The following is a 14,384-nucleotide window of genomic DNA, read 5'->3' as shown; positions in this document are numbered from 1 at the left end:
AAAGAAAAGAATGAATGTTTTTGTATATCCAACTGTCTGTTTTCATATGTCTTAATCAAAGAAATGTGATTTTAATCTGTCCTCTTACAGAAAGAAAAGGCCTGCCTAAAGATCCATTAAGTTTTGTTTAAAGAAGTATTCACACTAAGTTTATGCAATCTGTGTGTTTGTGTTTTATTGTTTACAGGTGGACTCCTAACGATGTTGCACGGGTAAGTTTTTCTCCTTGCCTTTGTTTTAAACTAAACTTTAAGCTAAACTGAGGCAGCACACGTCTGCAACACATAGAAATACAAAAGACTTGTGGGAAAAATATTAAATAATTAAGTATAAACATTTAAGAGACACAAATGCATGTAGAAGTAAAAGGAAAAACAAAAAATATGTATTTTAAAAAACATTCAAATTAAAATTATGTGTTAAAATATATAGACTTATTTATGCTAACCTGGAAAAATAAATATTAAAGTTGTTTAAAAAACATGAGATAAAGTTCTCCTTTGTTATTTTCATTGGTGCATTTCAAATGTATTTATTTAGTGGTTCATTTACATAAATGTCAGTTTCGGTCCTCCATACTTCAAGAAGCCTGATAATCATCCATTCATTCAAATCAGGTGTGTTGGAGCAGAGAAACAAGTAAAACATGCAGGGCTGCGGCCCTCSAGGACCAGGATTGCCCACCCCTGGTACAAAGAATTGTTACCAAAGCTACAAGTTCATATTTAATGTTTGGATTTGCAGGTTCACATGTGTGGAGTTTAAATGGTAAAAAGGAGATAATTGAAGATCWGATGTTTCAGCTCAGAATAAAACCAAATCTTGTAAACATTTTAATTTTTAAATCATAACTTGAAGAAAGCCACTAGTGTGGACCATCTGCTGGAGCAGAGTTGTTCTGAGTAGCATGTCCATCATCTTGAGAAAAGTTTCACATTGGCCAGCAGGTGGCAGTGAATAAACTGATTTAGATCACGTGCATCAACCTGCCATAGGKTAAAGGGTGTCCAACCCAGGGCTGCTGCCCTGCAGGTTTCCCTGCTTTACCTCTTCTGTAGAAGTCTGTCAGCTGTGTTGGAGAGAGCTAAACATGCAGGTTAGAACAAGACTGGACACTGCAGTGGGAACGATGCAGGGGAATACATGTTTATTGAAATCAGCAAGGGTGTAACTTTAGGTCTACCACTGGGGGGGGGGGGGGGGGGCCTGATTGAAAACCCTCCATGTAAATTATGCTCAAATGTACATGACCGTAAATTTTCTAATTAAGTAAAAGTTACCTAAAGATGAGTTGCATCCGTCCATTTCTATTGTGTCTGAGCAAATTGTCATTTTATGGGTGAGGGTRTATGGACTGGGTGAAATTGTGGGGGTCATAACCCCCCACATGCCTAGGAAATCAGTTGCATCTCCAAGTTTACAGCAAAACTTGGAATTTGAGAAAAGTTGACTAAACACATTGAGTCAAATATGCCTTGTAAGCCTTCARTTTCAGAACTGCATTTGAATTTGCTTTGAAGTTTGTAAACAAGCTTAGCGCAAAATAATTATAAGTCAGGTTTGACAGTTTTAAATTTTCAGCACCATTTGAGCTTGGATGTGTTTAGGATGTATTTAACACATCCATGTCTGAACCTTAGACTGAGCACTGCCCATTGTTAGCATCTGTGACAGCATGGAGGAGCAGAAACAGATCAAACAGGGCATCAGTTCACAACCACCATAGAAACTGATAAACAGCAAGCTGAACTGGACAATTTCATAAATAGTCATGTTTTTACAATAAATTTCTTTCAATGTAAAACAGACACCAGAAAAATATAACAATCTAAACCAGACCTGAAGATAGCCTGTAACTTTAGTTTAAAAATGACTTCAGCTAAAAGTATTTATATTTCTGTCATATTTACCATGCAGTCACTTAGAACATGTTCTCTGTATACAGGATGAAAATTAGCTAAACTCAGGTTCTTCCAACAAACCTTAATACCTTACTTTTATATACTGTAGGTCTAAATCTCAGTACAAATTGGCTACAAGTTCGTGTTAAATTGTGGCTTGATTCAGCAGAGTGCCACAAGCCAACATCTGCTAACCAGTTCAGTGTTTAATCTTAAAGTCGATGTTGACACAGTTTTAGCTTCAGATAGAGCTAGAGATCAAATCTGCCTGTTGTGAAATTGTTTTCCTGCTCCATTAATCCATAACTTAAGATTTGGTTAGTTTTCTTGATTCATAGTACTTTCCCCTGCTCTGTTGCCAATTTACACAGTAATTGTAAATTTAAACTGACAGCCTTTTCAGCTACAGCTGATCAGTTTCTTAACACCACTTATACAACCTCCTTGGTCTGAACCCATTGTTATCAGAGCCTCCCAGGTTCTGGAGAAAATAAAAGCCCAAAGAAATCCCCCCCACCCAATTCAAAACCCAGCACACCACTCCGTTTCCATTAGTGTCCTTTTGAAAGCATGCAGTCAGTTGCGTTTGTAGGAATGATCTTTATTTTGAATCAATAATATCTGAAGGGTCAGAGACCGTAGCATTAATCTTTACAGTCTTTACTTTTGGCGGAGAGTTGCCGTTCAGGTTGTTAGAGTCTGTTGTGTTCTTGGCCACAGATTTTGTTTCCATCTCCTGGATCAAGTCTTCTGGTTCAGTTTCCTCTTCAGCTGCAAAGAACAAAGTCGTTTAAGATGTCAGATTCTTTAGACAAGTTTTTTTTTTTTTTTTAAATTTCTCCAAACTTACCTCCTAGTTCATTGTCGCCTTCAGCTTCCAGTTCTGGTGTATAATCAGTGATTAGTCCTTCTTGAGCTAGAAGGAAGTTTTTGAACATTTCATTTTGCGTTCAGCACAAAGCTTCAGACAGATTTACAGTCAACTCACCATTCCTGTTGACTCCACTCCTCCAGTAGCTGCCGTACAGAGCAGGTCTGTGGATGTTATAGAGAACCTCAGGGAGTTCCTCTGCAGGCAGAGGCCTRCTTTTCCTTGATGGCAGAACCACCAGTGGACCCACGCTCGCCTCATGGTCCCATGCTAAAGAATTCATAAACTTACAATCCATTCAGGCAAACAAAAACCCACCATAGACAGAATCTTTACCCTGGTTAGTCTTCAGCTCATATCKCAACATGTGTTCAGCATCTGGCACACTTCCAAAAGCCCGAGGRCTGAACACACCAGAGATGGTCTTTGTGGACACGTCGTTTGTGTTCTTACAGTAACCACACAGGTAGTCGTTGCCGTCAGCTGAGCGCCACCTGTAGAGGTTTTTAGTTATTGGTTGAAATTCACACGACAGTTACAGACACCATACTTGCCTTCCATTCATGAAGGTGCAGGCCTTGTCTGGTGCTTCTGCATCATTCATCGGCACAACATTCAGGTGGCATGTGATGTAGAGCTGCAAGGAAGGAAAACAGTTCATGAAAAATATATACAAATAAAAAGTCAGATTTTAAAATTAAATACACCTACCTGACCACGGTCAACATCATGGAACTTAAAGGCTTCAATGGTCAACTGCAGCTTGTCCTCTTGAATTCTGGGCAGGAAGTGGGCCTTTGATTCTGGAAGCTGGGAGTCAACCAGGCACCTTTAAAGATGACACATTACATTTAAAAAGGTGTAAGAACTGTAAGAATCGTGCCCACATTAACACCTCAGTAGAGACGAGAGGTACAGGTCAAGTCCAGCCAGCAGTGACAGACGTCTGGAGACTCAGCTTTAATTCTTACCCATCCTCAATGAAGAGGTATTTAGGATCCGAGTTGATGTCTGGCTGAAGTGTGGCCACGCAGCTGCTCATGAACACCCTGAGCCCCATGTGATGACCGACTCGCACCGAAGCCTCCAGGTTGATTGGCTCGCCCAGGTGGAACACGTTGGCGCCTCTTTCATACATCCAGTCACCTGGGARGAAAACAAATAAATAAATCCAAGCAGATGTTTGACCAGAACCTGGTTTAGAAGGAGCCAACTCACTGGACATGATCTTCAGGTTAAACACCAGAGCTTCCACTGCAGACTGGGTTGATGTGAAGGGAATCCAAGTTGGCTTGAGGGAAGAACTGGACAGGCTGTACTTCCTGAAAAAGAAAACTWAAGTCAGTGTTTTGTCATCCCAGATGTGGTTTAACAATAAAATAAAAAGGCTGACCTTCCATAATGACACTCAATAGGAATTACAGCATTATCCATGCGAACAATCCCAGCAGGAGACACCACAGGAGAGTAGATGAGGAGGTTTGTGTAGACCAGGGAGTCCTCGGTCATCTGAGACATGAAGTGTGATTAGATRGAGAAGTTAAGAGGGGAAACATTGTAGAAGATGAAGTTACCCAGTGTTTGGTGCCGCAGTCATCCAGTCCGATGACGATCCTGTACTCCTCTGGTGACGAGGCTTCGGCCCTGCAGAACTCTCTGTTCTCCACACCCAGGTGCAGCTCCTGGCTGTCGACGGGGGCGCCGGTCGCGAACATGTCAGCTTCGATCACAACCTCCAGRGAGTCCGGGTGGCAGAGCACAGTGACCGTGTTCACCTGCCTTGGCACCTGCTGCTGCTGGGCCCCATAAGAGGGTCTCTGTGGAGCCTGGGGTTTTTGAAACAAGACAACCCGCTGGGGGTACATTTGTGGAAAAGCAAGAGATGAGCAAGTCAGAAAGAGTCCCAAAAGGACGCTGATCCGAAGCCACAAAATCTCCATGAGGTCTCAAACAGCGGCAGCAACCAGGATCAGACTGCAAGTGTTTCTTTCTGACCCACAAGACAGTGCTTCAGAGAGCACAGGGGGGCAATTTAAAGCCCTGCAGAGCCACACCTGAAGCCAGTCATCTGCTAATCAGCTTCTAATTGACTCCACCTTCAGCTCAGTTCTGACAGGAAAAATACCTAAACTTTTCTGATCTAAAAATGGTATGAATTAAGATAAAAATGCAACTGAGATGTTTTATTTTTATGTATAAAATCTAATAGAGACGCTTTAAGCAAAAAAAAAAAAAGGCTTCTTATTGGTTCATTTAAATTTTAAAGTCTGGCTGTTTGTTTCTGTTCTAAAACCAGGAGGTAATCTGAAAACTTGAAATGTATTTGTAGTGTATTTTGCTTTAGATTGATGTCAAATTCACACCAGCCTGTCATGTTTCTCATGTTTTTATTTTAGAAAAATAGTAGTTTGCAGCTTGAAATATACATTTTTCAATGCAAGCTCAATCGAAACACATTTAAAATCAGGCTGAGACAGAAAAACTCAAGAAATCTGATCAACGTGTTTGTTGAGAATCAAAAATCAAAACAAATGAATTATTCCGGCTTTCATTTCTGAATTCTTTAAAGTGGACACATCGTCTCAGCAAAGAGGTCACACATTGATTTAACTTTTTACTAGTGTTGTCTATGTTTTGTTTATTTTTACCTTTTTAATTCTGTGGTGTGAATAAAGAACTTTGTTTTCTGTATTAATCAGACAGATAAATAGTGACAGGGTTTCAAAGACAAAGTTTCAWCAACATGAAGAGCATTTTAATGCTGATTCTCCACATCTGATAAAATACATGACTGATAATAAACTCACTGTTTTGTTTTTTTGTAAAGACACTCAGGTATAAAATAAAGTCAGTGCAACATTTAAACTATTGTAAGGAGGATGAGGATTTGATGTTGTTGTTTTTTTTTTTTTTACTTACAGAAAATGTGCAACAGGTCAGACACAGGACATGATTTCATCGTCTGCTTTTGCTTTGAAGCTTCTCTTCCTGCTCTGTGGTGAAGAACAATACCAGGGTGGGGGGTGGAGGAGGGTGTCCATGTCTCACAGGAAGGAGAAGAGCAGAGGAGGACTGTTGGATGACACATCTTTCACTTCTTTTATTCACTCAGAAGCCATGAAGACACATCTGCYTCATTTACTGCTTTTGACTCAGATCTTTGAAGGTAAGAAATGTTCCTCAGAGTTAAAGGTGTTAACTCCTAAATCTAACTCATGTGTTTTCAATGAGCCTCAGTGTGTTGTGTTCAGTTTATTTTGTAGTCAGGATGAACTGTTTTCAGACATTTTTAGAGAACATCCCTCCTCCTCCTCCAGTCTGTGCAGAGTTGAAGCTTCTGACCGAGGGTCAGTCCCTGAGGCTCTCCTGCACCCCTCAGCAGGGCCTTGGGCCTCTGAGGGGCCTCCACCTGTACCACCACGGGGGTCAGGCTCAGACCACACTGCTGTCCGTGGCTGAGAGCGGGGCGGTCAGGGTGGACCCGGGTCGTGGTGCCCGCCTGCAGCTGCAGCTGAGCGGGGGTCTGAGCTCAGCGGGGGTCAAAGTGAGCATCTCTCCCCTGCAGCCGAGCGACTCGGGACTTTACGTGTGGGAGCTGAGTTACAGAGAGAGGGACGGTTCAGATCTGACCATCCTGGGGGAAAACAAGACCCTCCTGCTGGTGGAAGGTGCAGGTTTGAAGTTAAACCGCTGCAGCTGTGAAACAAAACCTGCGGAAACACTAACGTGTTTGTGTTGCAGGAAGAGCATGCAGCTGCTCYCAGAGCCACATCAGTCTGCTGCTGACCCTCTCTGCAGCTGCAGTGCTTCTCCTGCTGGCCTTCAGCTGGATGCTCGTAGACAAATGTGTGAGTATTTCTGTCCTTGGAGCATATTAAAACAGATTTATCTCATTAAAACAATTCTTTAATGTTTCCAGTGAACTTTGTAATATTTTTGGKCTGCATTAAATCAGAAATAACAATCAGCAGCTGCAAAAGTGAGTTTTATAAAAGCCCACCATTGATATTTTAGTGTCTTTTCCTCATAGATAAAAATGACCTGAACTACCTCTTCTTACCTTTTACACCTGCAAACAATAAAACAACATAAAATTTGGTGAAATAATTTAGTTACAGCTTCACAAATATGAATTCAAGCATGTACTTTCAGAATAACTGAGATACTTTGTAAAAAAAAACAGGGAACATAGAATATATTTTCAACTAATATAGAGAGTAAGATCAATTCAAACAGTTTACCAAATTATTACAGAAATTTAAAACTAATTTTAGTAGCAACCTCCTGTCATTCAATGGGACATTAAAGGCCTCAGACAATTTGAGAAAACACACAATTACAAGTCAGATTCAGAAAGCCTGTTTTTGCATAAAATCCCATTTAAACGGTAATTTGTCCTTTCTGGTGGTTTTAAACAAAAAAGGAGGCTTTGAAACAAATTTAAAGAAMACAAATTTTATAAAACCTTGTAAATAAACACTAACATGTAAACTATTGTGAAACCTGTCCTAAGGAAAGGTTTTCTGAAACCTTTATCCRTGTGTCGTAGATAAAGGCGAGCCTCGCCCCCGCCCTGCAGCCTCACTCCCCCATCTACGAGGAAATGARCAGGAAGGCGCAGCCCCCCGGCAGCCCCAAGAACAACGGCGAGCCGCCCTCACACCTGGAGGAAATAAACTTCCCAGTTTACGCCAATCCAGACATCATCCAGCAACCGCAGGACAACTATTACGCCTGTCCCCGAAAACCCGTCACGCTGACAGGAAACGACATCACAGGACCCCCGCATGTTTTCAGTTTCTAAATCAACTGATTTAATTTTGGTGCTCGAGTGTGAGCAGGAGATGTAAATATTTATTAAATATCTTWCGTTGAATATGATCCCATGTTTTTGGATTTTGGGTGTTCGGGCCTCCTGCCCGGTGAGGCAGCAGCTCCTTGCGGCCCTGAACACAAGAGGGTGAATCTGGAAGGATGGATTTATTTCATCCTTAAATACAGTTCTTACAGCTTAAACTTCAACCAAACCATTTTGCGAAACTTTAAACATGAAAAAACATCATGAGACCAAACAGAAGAAATATAGGAAACTATTTTAACAGAGAAAATATTGTTTTCTATTCTGGTTTCCTATTAGTCCCTTTTATACAGTAAGAAATTATTATAAAATGCTGAATATTTACGAGTACTATGTGAGACTTTCTGATCGATGCTAATTATTAAAAATCATTTTGATTACACCGTTTATTTGTTTATTTGTGGCCAAAATGTATTATTTTAATAAACAAAACAATTGTTTTAGTAGAAAGCTTTCAGAAGAAATTTAAAGGATCCTGTTGAGTCAGAATGATCCTAAAAGTAAATTAGTTGTAATGTGCATCTATGGTTCCCAACCCTGGTCCTCAAGGACCCCTATCCAGCTTGTTTTACTTTCCCTGCTCTTCAGCAGGTCTTCAGAAGATTGTTAATTCATTCAAACCAGGTGTGTCAAATCAGGGAAGCATCTGAAAATCACTGTTTTAAATGTTGACCAACACCTGAAGAGATTCTCTGAGCTTGATGAGACATTTTCAAAATATATTGACTCAGTTTAATGTTCTTWAGTATTGCCTCTGGAAGCCGTTGATTCTTTGTCATTTATTTGTAAATAATAAATCAGATAACGTATTAAAGCAGTGATTCTCAACCCTGGTCCTCAAGGACTCCTTTCCTGCATGTTTAGAGGTTTCCCTGATTTGACACACCTGGTTCGAAAGACTGAGTGGATACTATGAGTTTTATTAAGTTTGTTTAGTCATTGGAGATATTTTGCTAACACATTCGTTTTAAACCGTTTGTGGTAAAGCTGAAACCCATTCTAATGTCCTCATTGTCTAAATGTGGCTGAGTWATGGCTGTTTTTGTGTGGAAAGGGAGTTTTAATAATGGTTCTGGAGATATTTCAAAGAGAATTAAGTTTTAAACAGGATCTGAAGTGTTCCCCATATTTTATTTTTTAGATCATTTTTGGCAAATTRCATTGCCATGGTAAGTTCAAACATCACTAAAAGCCATGACACTTAGTCAGATGAGTCTGYAGAATTTAGCCCAAATTACTGACATCGTACACATTTACCTACTATTAAAAACAATCTAGCGTTGGAAATTATGTTAAGATTTTAAGAATTTAGAGTAGAACCTGGAACAAATTGGACAAATTAAATTTTAACAGGGACTTTTTTTAAAGACTATACTAAGTGAATAAGAACCACCTCGGGGTGGGGTTTCAACAAGTTTAACAGACAAAACAAAACAGAAAACCAAAAAAATGCTATTTTTATTAATATTTGAAAGAAGCTCCATAGTTCATGAAAACATTTGTTTCGGTGCATGTCATTTAACAATCACATTCTATGAGGAGAAAGAGATATACAGACAGAAAAACATAAAACTTTACAAGCCACTGACTTCTCAATAACTCTCAGTAACAACATTTTTACTTAGTATCTTAACATAAAGGCAAAAAAAAAAAAAAAAGAAAACAAAAGCAGCCCTAGTACAACCCCCACCCTCCATAAAACCCTTAACAACAGAAGACAAAATAAAAGCCCGTGAGGGTGACAGGCTAGAATCCCACAGTGCTAAAGTGTGAGATGCTCATTGGTTTTAGGAATACACAGCATGGCGACGTAGCGCTAGGTCAGTTTGAAATGTGGGGAGGGAAGATGGAGGTGGAGGGCCTCGACACGAACCCCTCCATCCCCAACAACTTCACCCTAAAAAAAAAAAAAAAAATCCTCAAAAACACCCTCAAAAYCCCAGCAAATAAGATCAGTCGCTAAGAGGAAGTAGGCCATAACCCTCTGCCCCCACCCAACACTTGTGCATAGATTCATGATCCTTTAACCAGCTCGATTTACATACATCCTCCAAAAACATGGAAAAAATAAAAGCTCCAAAAAAAAAAAACAACATGTGATTTATTCGTAATAAGACCCGCAGAGGGAGTACGAGAGAAAGAAGGAATAATGCACAAAGTTCCTGATTCGGTCAGGACGGGACCTCAATAAGAAAACACAAGAAAGAGTCAAACATACAGCATTTTGCATGTTATTCACCATTTTTTAAACAAACTCACTGACCACTTTTTTTTTGTTGTTTTTAAATGTAAAGCAATTTTAATATATAGATTTATAATATAAAGCACTCATTATTTTTTCGTTTAAAGTCCATTATTTGGTTATTATGTAACTGCTACGGATTTAGAAACAAAAAGGTATTTTCTTCTGAAATCCATAACCTTCAGTGCTCAAAATTGATTTTTTAAGTCATTTTTTTTCTTTTTTAAATTTTTATTTATTTTTCTTAACGTATCATAAAAATGTACATTAAAATGACGTGGAGTTGGTACTCTGGAACCCTGGCTTTCCTGAGACAAGATCCACTTTTTTGTGTGTGCAAGACAATGAGCAATTATCTTTTTTCCCTCTATAAAAGAAAAAAAAACAAACATAAAACCAGGCTTCAGACAGTCCATAAAATCAACATTACTACAGAACAAAGGTTAAACAGAAACAAAACAACACTGTTTAATCCCAGAGTTCTGAAAGTAGCACGAGAAATCTTCATTCTGTGAAGTGTTGCACTTTTTTTAATTGGAAGCATTTGTCCTTTTCTCTCTTATTTCCAACATTCCTGTGGTTTATTTCCTCCTTTGTTTTGCTGTTTTTGTAACGCCAGAAGAAAAAAATAAAATAAAAACTGTAAACTGTCAGTGGCCTTGCAGAACAAAACTATACTGATCAACACAAGTAAAATAAGCTTAAAAAAATAAAGTAGGCACCTCTGAGGTGAGCCCTAGAAGCCAAGGCTCGGTCTGATGTCTCGTCCTTCACTCTGTTTGCTCAGATTTGGGAGAACTGAAGTCCCTCTATCCCAATCTATGGCCACAGATCTGCAAAATACTTTTTTTTTGCTGCATTTTTATACATATAGAATTTTTTTCTTTTTTTTTTTTAAGGTTTACAGTCTGAAAATTGGTGCAATACTCAATTATGATCCATACTTTCTTGGATTATTCCACAATGAAAGCCACTAAGGTAGATAAACATTACATTTAGAGAAAAAAATAAAATAAAATAAAATAAAATAACACACTTATTTTAGTCCTTGAGTAAACATTTACACATGAACTGTCCCCGTCCCCCCTCGGTACTTGTTATCATGTTGTTCATGTAGCTGGATGAGGGGTGAGGCCGACACTCAGTGCAACGCTAGAGGCTAGTTACAACATTAGAATATAATTTTGACGAGCAAAAAAAAAAAAGACGTAAAAATATTCTGAATTGAAAAAAGAAAAACACACCGTCACCGAAGCCGTCTCGCGTGTTTCTGACCTGACGCTGCAAACATTCATTCACTCATACAGTACAAGCAGCCTTGTGCAAACACTCCAATACAAGATGTAAAATTAGCCTTTTTAAAATCGATTCTTCGTTTTCAACATTTCAATCTGTTTTTTTTTTAAATCACTCTGAACAGATGCTATCAAAAAATCTCTGAAGTGTATGAATGAGACAGAAACAAAACAAAAACACTACAAAAAGTGTTCACATTACATTATTGGCGCTTCTTTTGATTCAAGTATTTCTTTTTCATTTTGTATTACTCTGATATGTTTATACTCTTGTCTTCTGGGAAATATAATGTTGGATACAGAGGGGAAGGGCTGAAGCATAGGAAAACAGATAAAAATCCAGCCAAACACACATACACCCTTTATGTACTCTTGGTTGTATACTGTGTGTGAGCTAGTGTGTGCATATTCAACCCAGTCCTCCTTGGGTTTTTTTTTTAAATATATATATTTTTTTAAATTTTAAAGACTTTTTTTTCATTTTTTTAAGGGGGTCCCTGCCCAGACTTCTTGTCTGATCCATGATTGAAAATTTAAGCTCCAGTTGCTTTTGAGTCCACTTTAAAAAGGGAATCATTAAAAAACAAATTGAAAACAAAGCATGTGATTTCCGACACTTAAACAGGTAGATAAGAGTGCAGCAGTGCGGGAGAGGCTCTCAGTGCTGGTGCTGCGCCAAGAAAATCCACATCTGAGGCTCCCCTCCCCCCCACTCTGTCCCACTTCAACGCCAGCTCCTYAATTCAAGTCCAGTGTGGAGGAAAAAAAAACAATGCAGGTTATTTTCAGGAACAATCTCACAAACAAACAGCACAGGCAAAAAGTGATTGTTTAGTTGAACGATCCGYGTCCAAGGCGTCTCTGGAAGAGGGCAAGTCCCCGAAGTTTTCTTTTTTTTTTTTTGTTTTAAGACTTGGTACCAAACTTGAGGTGCGTCTTGTGTTAAAACAAAGACGCAGGCATCTCAGCCTCGGAGTGCGCAGCAAAATAAAAAACAAAACAAAACAACAAAAAGCTCTTTTTATATATATTTTTTAGTTTTTGTGAAAACCTTGATGATAAAGAAACAAGATAATGTTTTTGGTTTTTAAAGAGATGTACCCGATGTGACCCATAAACAGTGCACAGACACATACAGGGGAGCACCCCACCCCCACCACACACACACACAAAGCCCAACCCCCCCTCCCCCCACTGCAGCCTCCAACAAAACAAGACAGTAAAAATAAAAATAATTCCAGTCCAATGTTTAAAGACCAGCATCACCGGTCCTGCACGGCCCCAGCAGCGATGACAGAAACCCAACTCTCCTCTCACTGAACATCTTCTACCATGTGAGAGAAGTGGAAGTAGATTCCAGCAGATCAGTGGCGCCGGACTGAAGAAGCGATGGCCAACGAGTACTGCCTCCAGCAGGTCGTTTTTTTTTTTTTTTTTAGTGTCGTCTAAAGAGCTCACGTCCAGGTGATGAGACTCGTTCAGTGTCCCCTACATTTTAAAACCGGGTGAGGTTTCGGGAGAAGCTGCCTGGTTGTAAAGGTTGAGATAAAAGTGGGAGACTGGCAGATGTCGGGCACGGCTGCGATTAAACACCTCCTCGTCTTTGCATAGAAATGGAAGGCTGCTGTCAGTTGAGGTGGGTTTTTTTTTTTCTAAGTGGAACTGAGTGCTCCCAGAGTTAAAGCACCAGAGTGAGTGAAGCCCGTCAAAGACGTTGGGTCCTGGAAACTTGTTTTTTTTGTTTTTTTTTGTAATTTTCCCCCCACCTGCTGCACGGCCGATGTGCACCTCTAAACTGCACGCTGGTTCGGAGGTGGTRGGAGGGGCAGGAGAGAAGCTGAACACTGCATAAAGACCATGAAATCATCATTAGAAACAATCAGAAGGTATATCATCAATGAGGACAGCAATAACATCAGCAAACGTGTTACAAGAACATTAAAAAAAGAAAAGGAAAAAAGAAAATGCACACCGGCAATATAACAAAACATATTGATTTCTGACTAAAGTGATGCCTTGCAGGAGGGAGACAGAGCGGTAGTGGCGGGTGCTGAGGACAGGAACAGTAGTCGTGACTTGGATACAGGTGTGGAGGGGGCGGGGCCAGTTCTGACAGAGCTGCTTTTGGCCTGGAGGTCCAGGTGGTGGAGGAAGAGGAGGGATGCCAGTCTGTAGGTAGGGGGCAGGGGGCTGCTGCAGCACTGCACTCTGCAGCAGGCAGGCACTCAGTGGCCATACTTTTCACACAGGTTGGCAGGGCCTCCAACAGCAACAAGAAAACAGGACAGACGAGACAGCCGGTCCTCCCTGCTGGACCGCTTTCCAAACAGCAAGGCTGAAGAGTTGCAACGTAACAGTAATGTGTACTCTGATAAACGAGGACGAGTGGCTTTAGGGCGGGCTCGCACTCGTCGTCAGTTGAGTTAGTTTTTCTTTGTATTTCCCTTCACTTTGCTACCGTGTTTGACATCCTCTGGTCCCACTGACTTCTACAAAACAAAAACAAAACAAAAAATCACATCTATGTCAAATTAAAAAATAAGTATACAGAGAAGCCACTAAGCAGATTGCTTCTTAGTCTTTGCTTTTGCAGTTTTTATTCGCCAGTGTTGCTTCTCTTTATTTCTTTTTCGTTGGCATTGAGCGTATCAGGAGCAGTGGCGCTCTAAGTGCTATGATAGACCACCTATTCACAAACCTTCGCTTYGGGTTTTCCACCAAAGCAAACACAAACCAAAAAAAAAAAAAATGGTGGTCTTCGGGGTGATCATGAAAACAGGCTCTTCTCGTTTTGGTTTGTCGCATTCTCACCAAACACACACACGCACACACACACACACAGGCCCCTACCTCTCCCCCCAGAACCAGTCTTTAGTATAAATGTGGAGAGGTGGCTGGCTGAAGAAGTGCTTTGTACGATAAGTCCTCCAATCGTGGACAGAAAATGGTTGAAGATCAGCTTGCTACTCTCTGGAGTTCACACCCTCTCAAAGGGGAGGTAAAGGGTAGTAGTGGCAGTTTTTTATTTTTCATTTTATTAAGGTGGGGGTGCAGGGTAGATAAAGTAATTGCAGTTCCCTCGTTCCTTACAGTCTGCTCTCAGTCGTAGGGCGCTTGGACGGTAAGAGTCTGTGGCTTTATATTGCACGTCACTTAAAATGGTGGGTTTGCAGGTGGAGTGGGCGTGCTGTGGAAGGAAAAACAAACGGTGGGGGGC

General features: G+C 40.3%; 2 protein-coding genes and 1 long non-coding RNA gene across 3 annotated transcripts in view; 2 read left to right on the top strand and 1 right to left on the bottom strand.

Annotated features, from left to right (window-relative positions):
* The window catches only part of LOC106522028 (uncharacterized), a 7,872-nt gene extending 3,083 nt beyond the window's left edge, over positions 1–4,789 (bottom strand). Inside the window, exons 1-10 of the mRNA XM_014014869.1 lie at positions 4,347–4,789; positions 4,166–4,281; positions 3,991–4,094; positions 3,744–3,918; positions 3,484–3,601; positions 3,327–3,409; positions 3,109–3,266; positions 2,890–3,042; positions 2,752–2,817; positions 2,507–2,672 (exon numbers count right to left, since the gene is read on the bottom strand). Coding sequence (XP_013870323.1) covers positions 2,507–2,672; positions 2,752–2,817; positions 2,890–3,042; positions 3,109–3,266; positions 3,327–3,409; positions 3,484–3,601; positions 3,744–3,918; positions 3,991–4,094; positions 4,166–4,281; positions 4,347–4,712 — 1,505 coding nt within the window. The 5' untranslated portion in view covers positions 4,713–4,789. The remainder of the gene's footprint in view (positions 1–2,506; positions 2,673–2,751; positions 2,818–2,889; positions 3,043–3,108; positions 3,267–3,326; positions 3,410–3,483; positions 3,602–3,743; positions 3,919–3,990; positions 4,095–4,165; positions 4,282–4,346) is intronic.
* An 867-nt stretch (positions 4,790–5,656) lies between these two features.
* On the top strand, positions 5,657–8,012 carry LOC106522085 (uncharacterized). Its single transcript, XM_014014939.1, has 4 exons — positions 5,657–5,938; positions 6,090–6,440; positions 6,514–6,620; positions 7,322–8,012. The coding sequence occupies exons 1-4, from the start codon at positions 5,722–5,724 to the stop codon at positions 7,574–7,576; spliced, it is 930 nt and encodes a 309-aa protein (XP_013870393.1). The 5' UTR covers positions 5,657–5,721; the 3' UTR covers positions 7,577–8,012.
* A 453-nt stretch (positions 8,013–8,465) lies between these two features.
* LOC106522084 (uncharacterized) overlaps positions 8,466–14,384 on the top strand; it is a 16,619-nt gene continuing 10,700 nt past the window's right edge. Inside the window, exon 1 of the long non-coding RNA XR_001310745.1 lies at positions 8,466–12,972. This is a non-coding gene — a long non-coding RNA (uncharacterized LOC106522084). The remainder of the gene's footprint in view (positions 12,973–14,384) is intronic.

The sequence above is a fragment of the Austrofundulus limnaeus genome, unplaced genomic scaffold (genome assembly GCF_001266775.1).
Source record: "Austrofundulus limnaeus strain Quisiro unplaced genomic scaffold, Austrofundulus_limnaeus-1.0 Scaffold120, whole genome shotgun sequence".
NCBI classification, from domain to species: Eukaryota; Metazoa; Chordata; class Actinopteri; order Cyprinodontiformes; family Rivulidae; genus Austrofundulus; species Austrofundulus limnaeus.
Note: the sequence above shows the minus strand (reverse complement) of the source record. Positions and strands in the feature narration are given on the sequence as shown.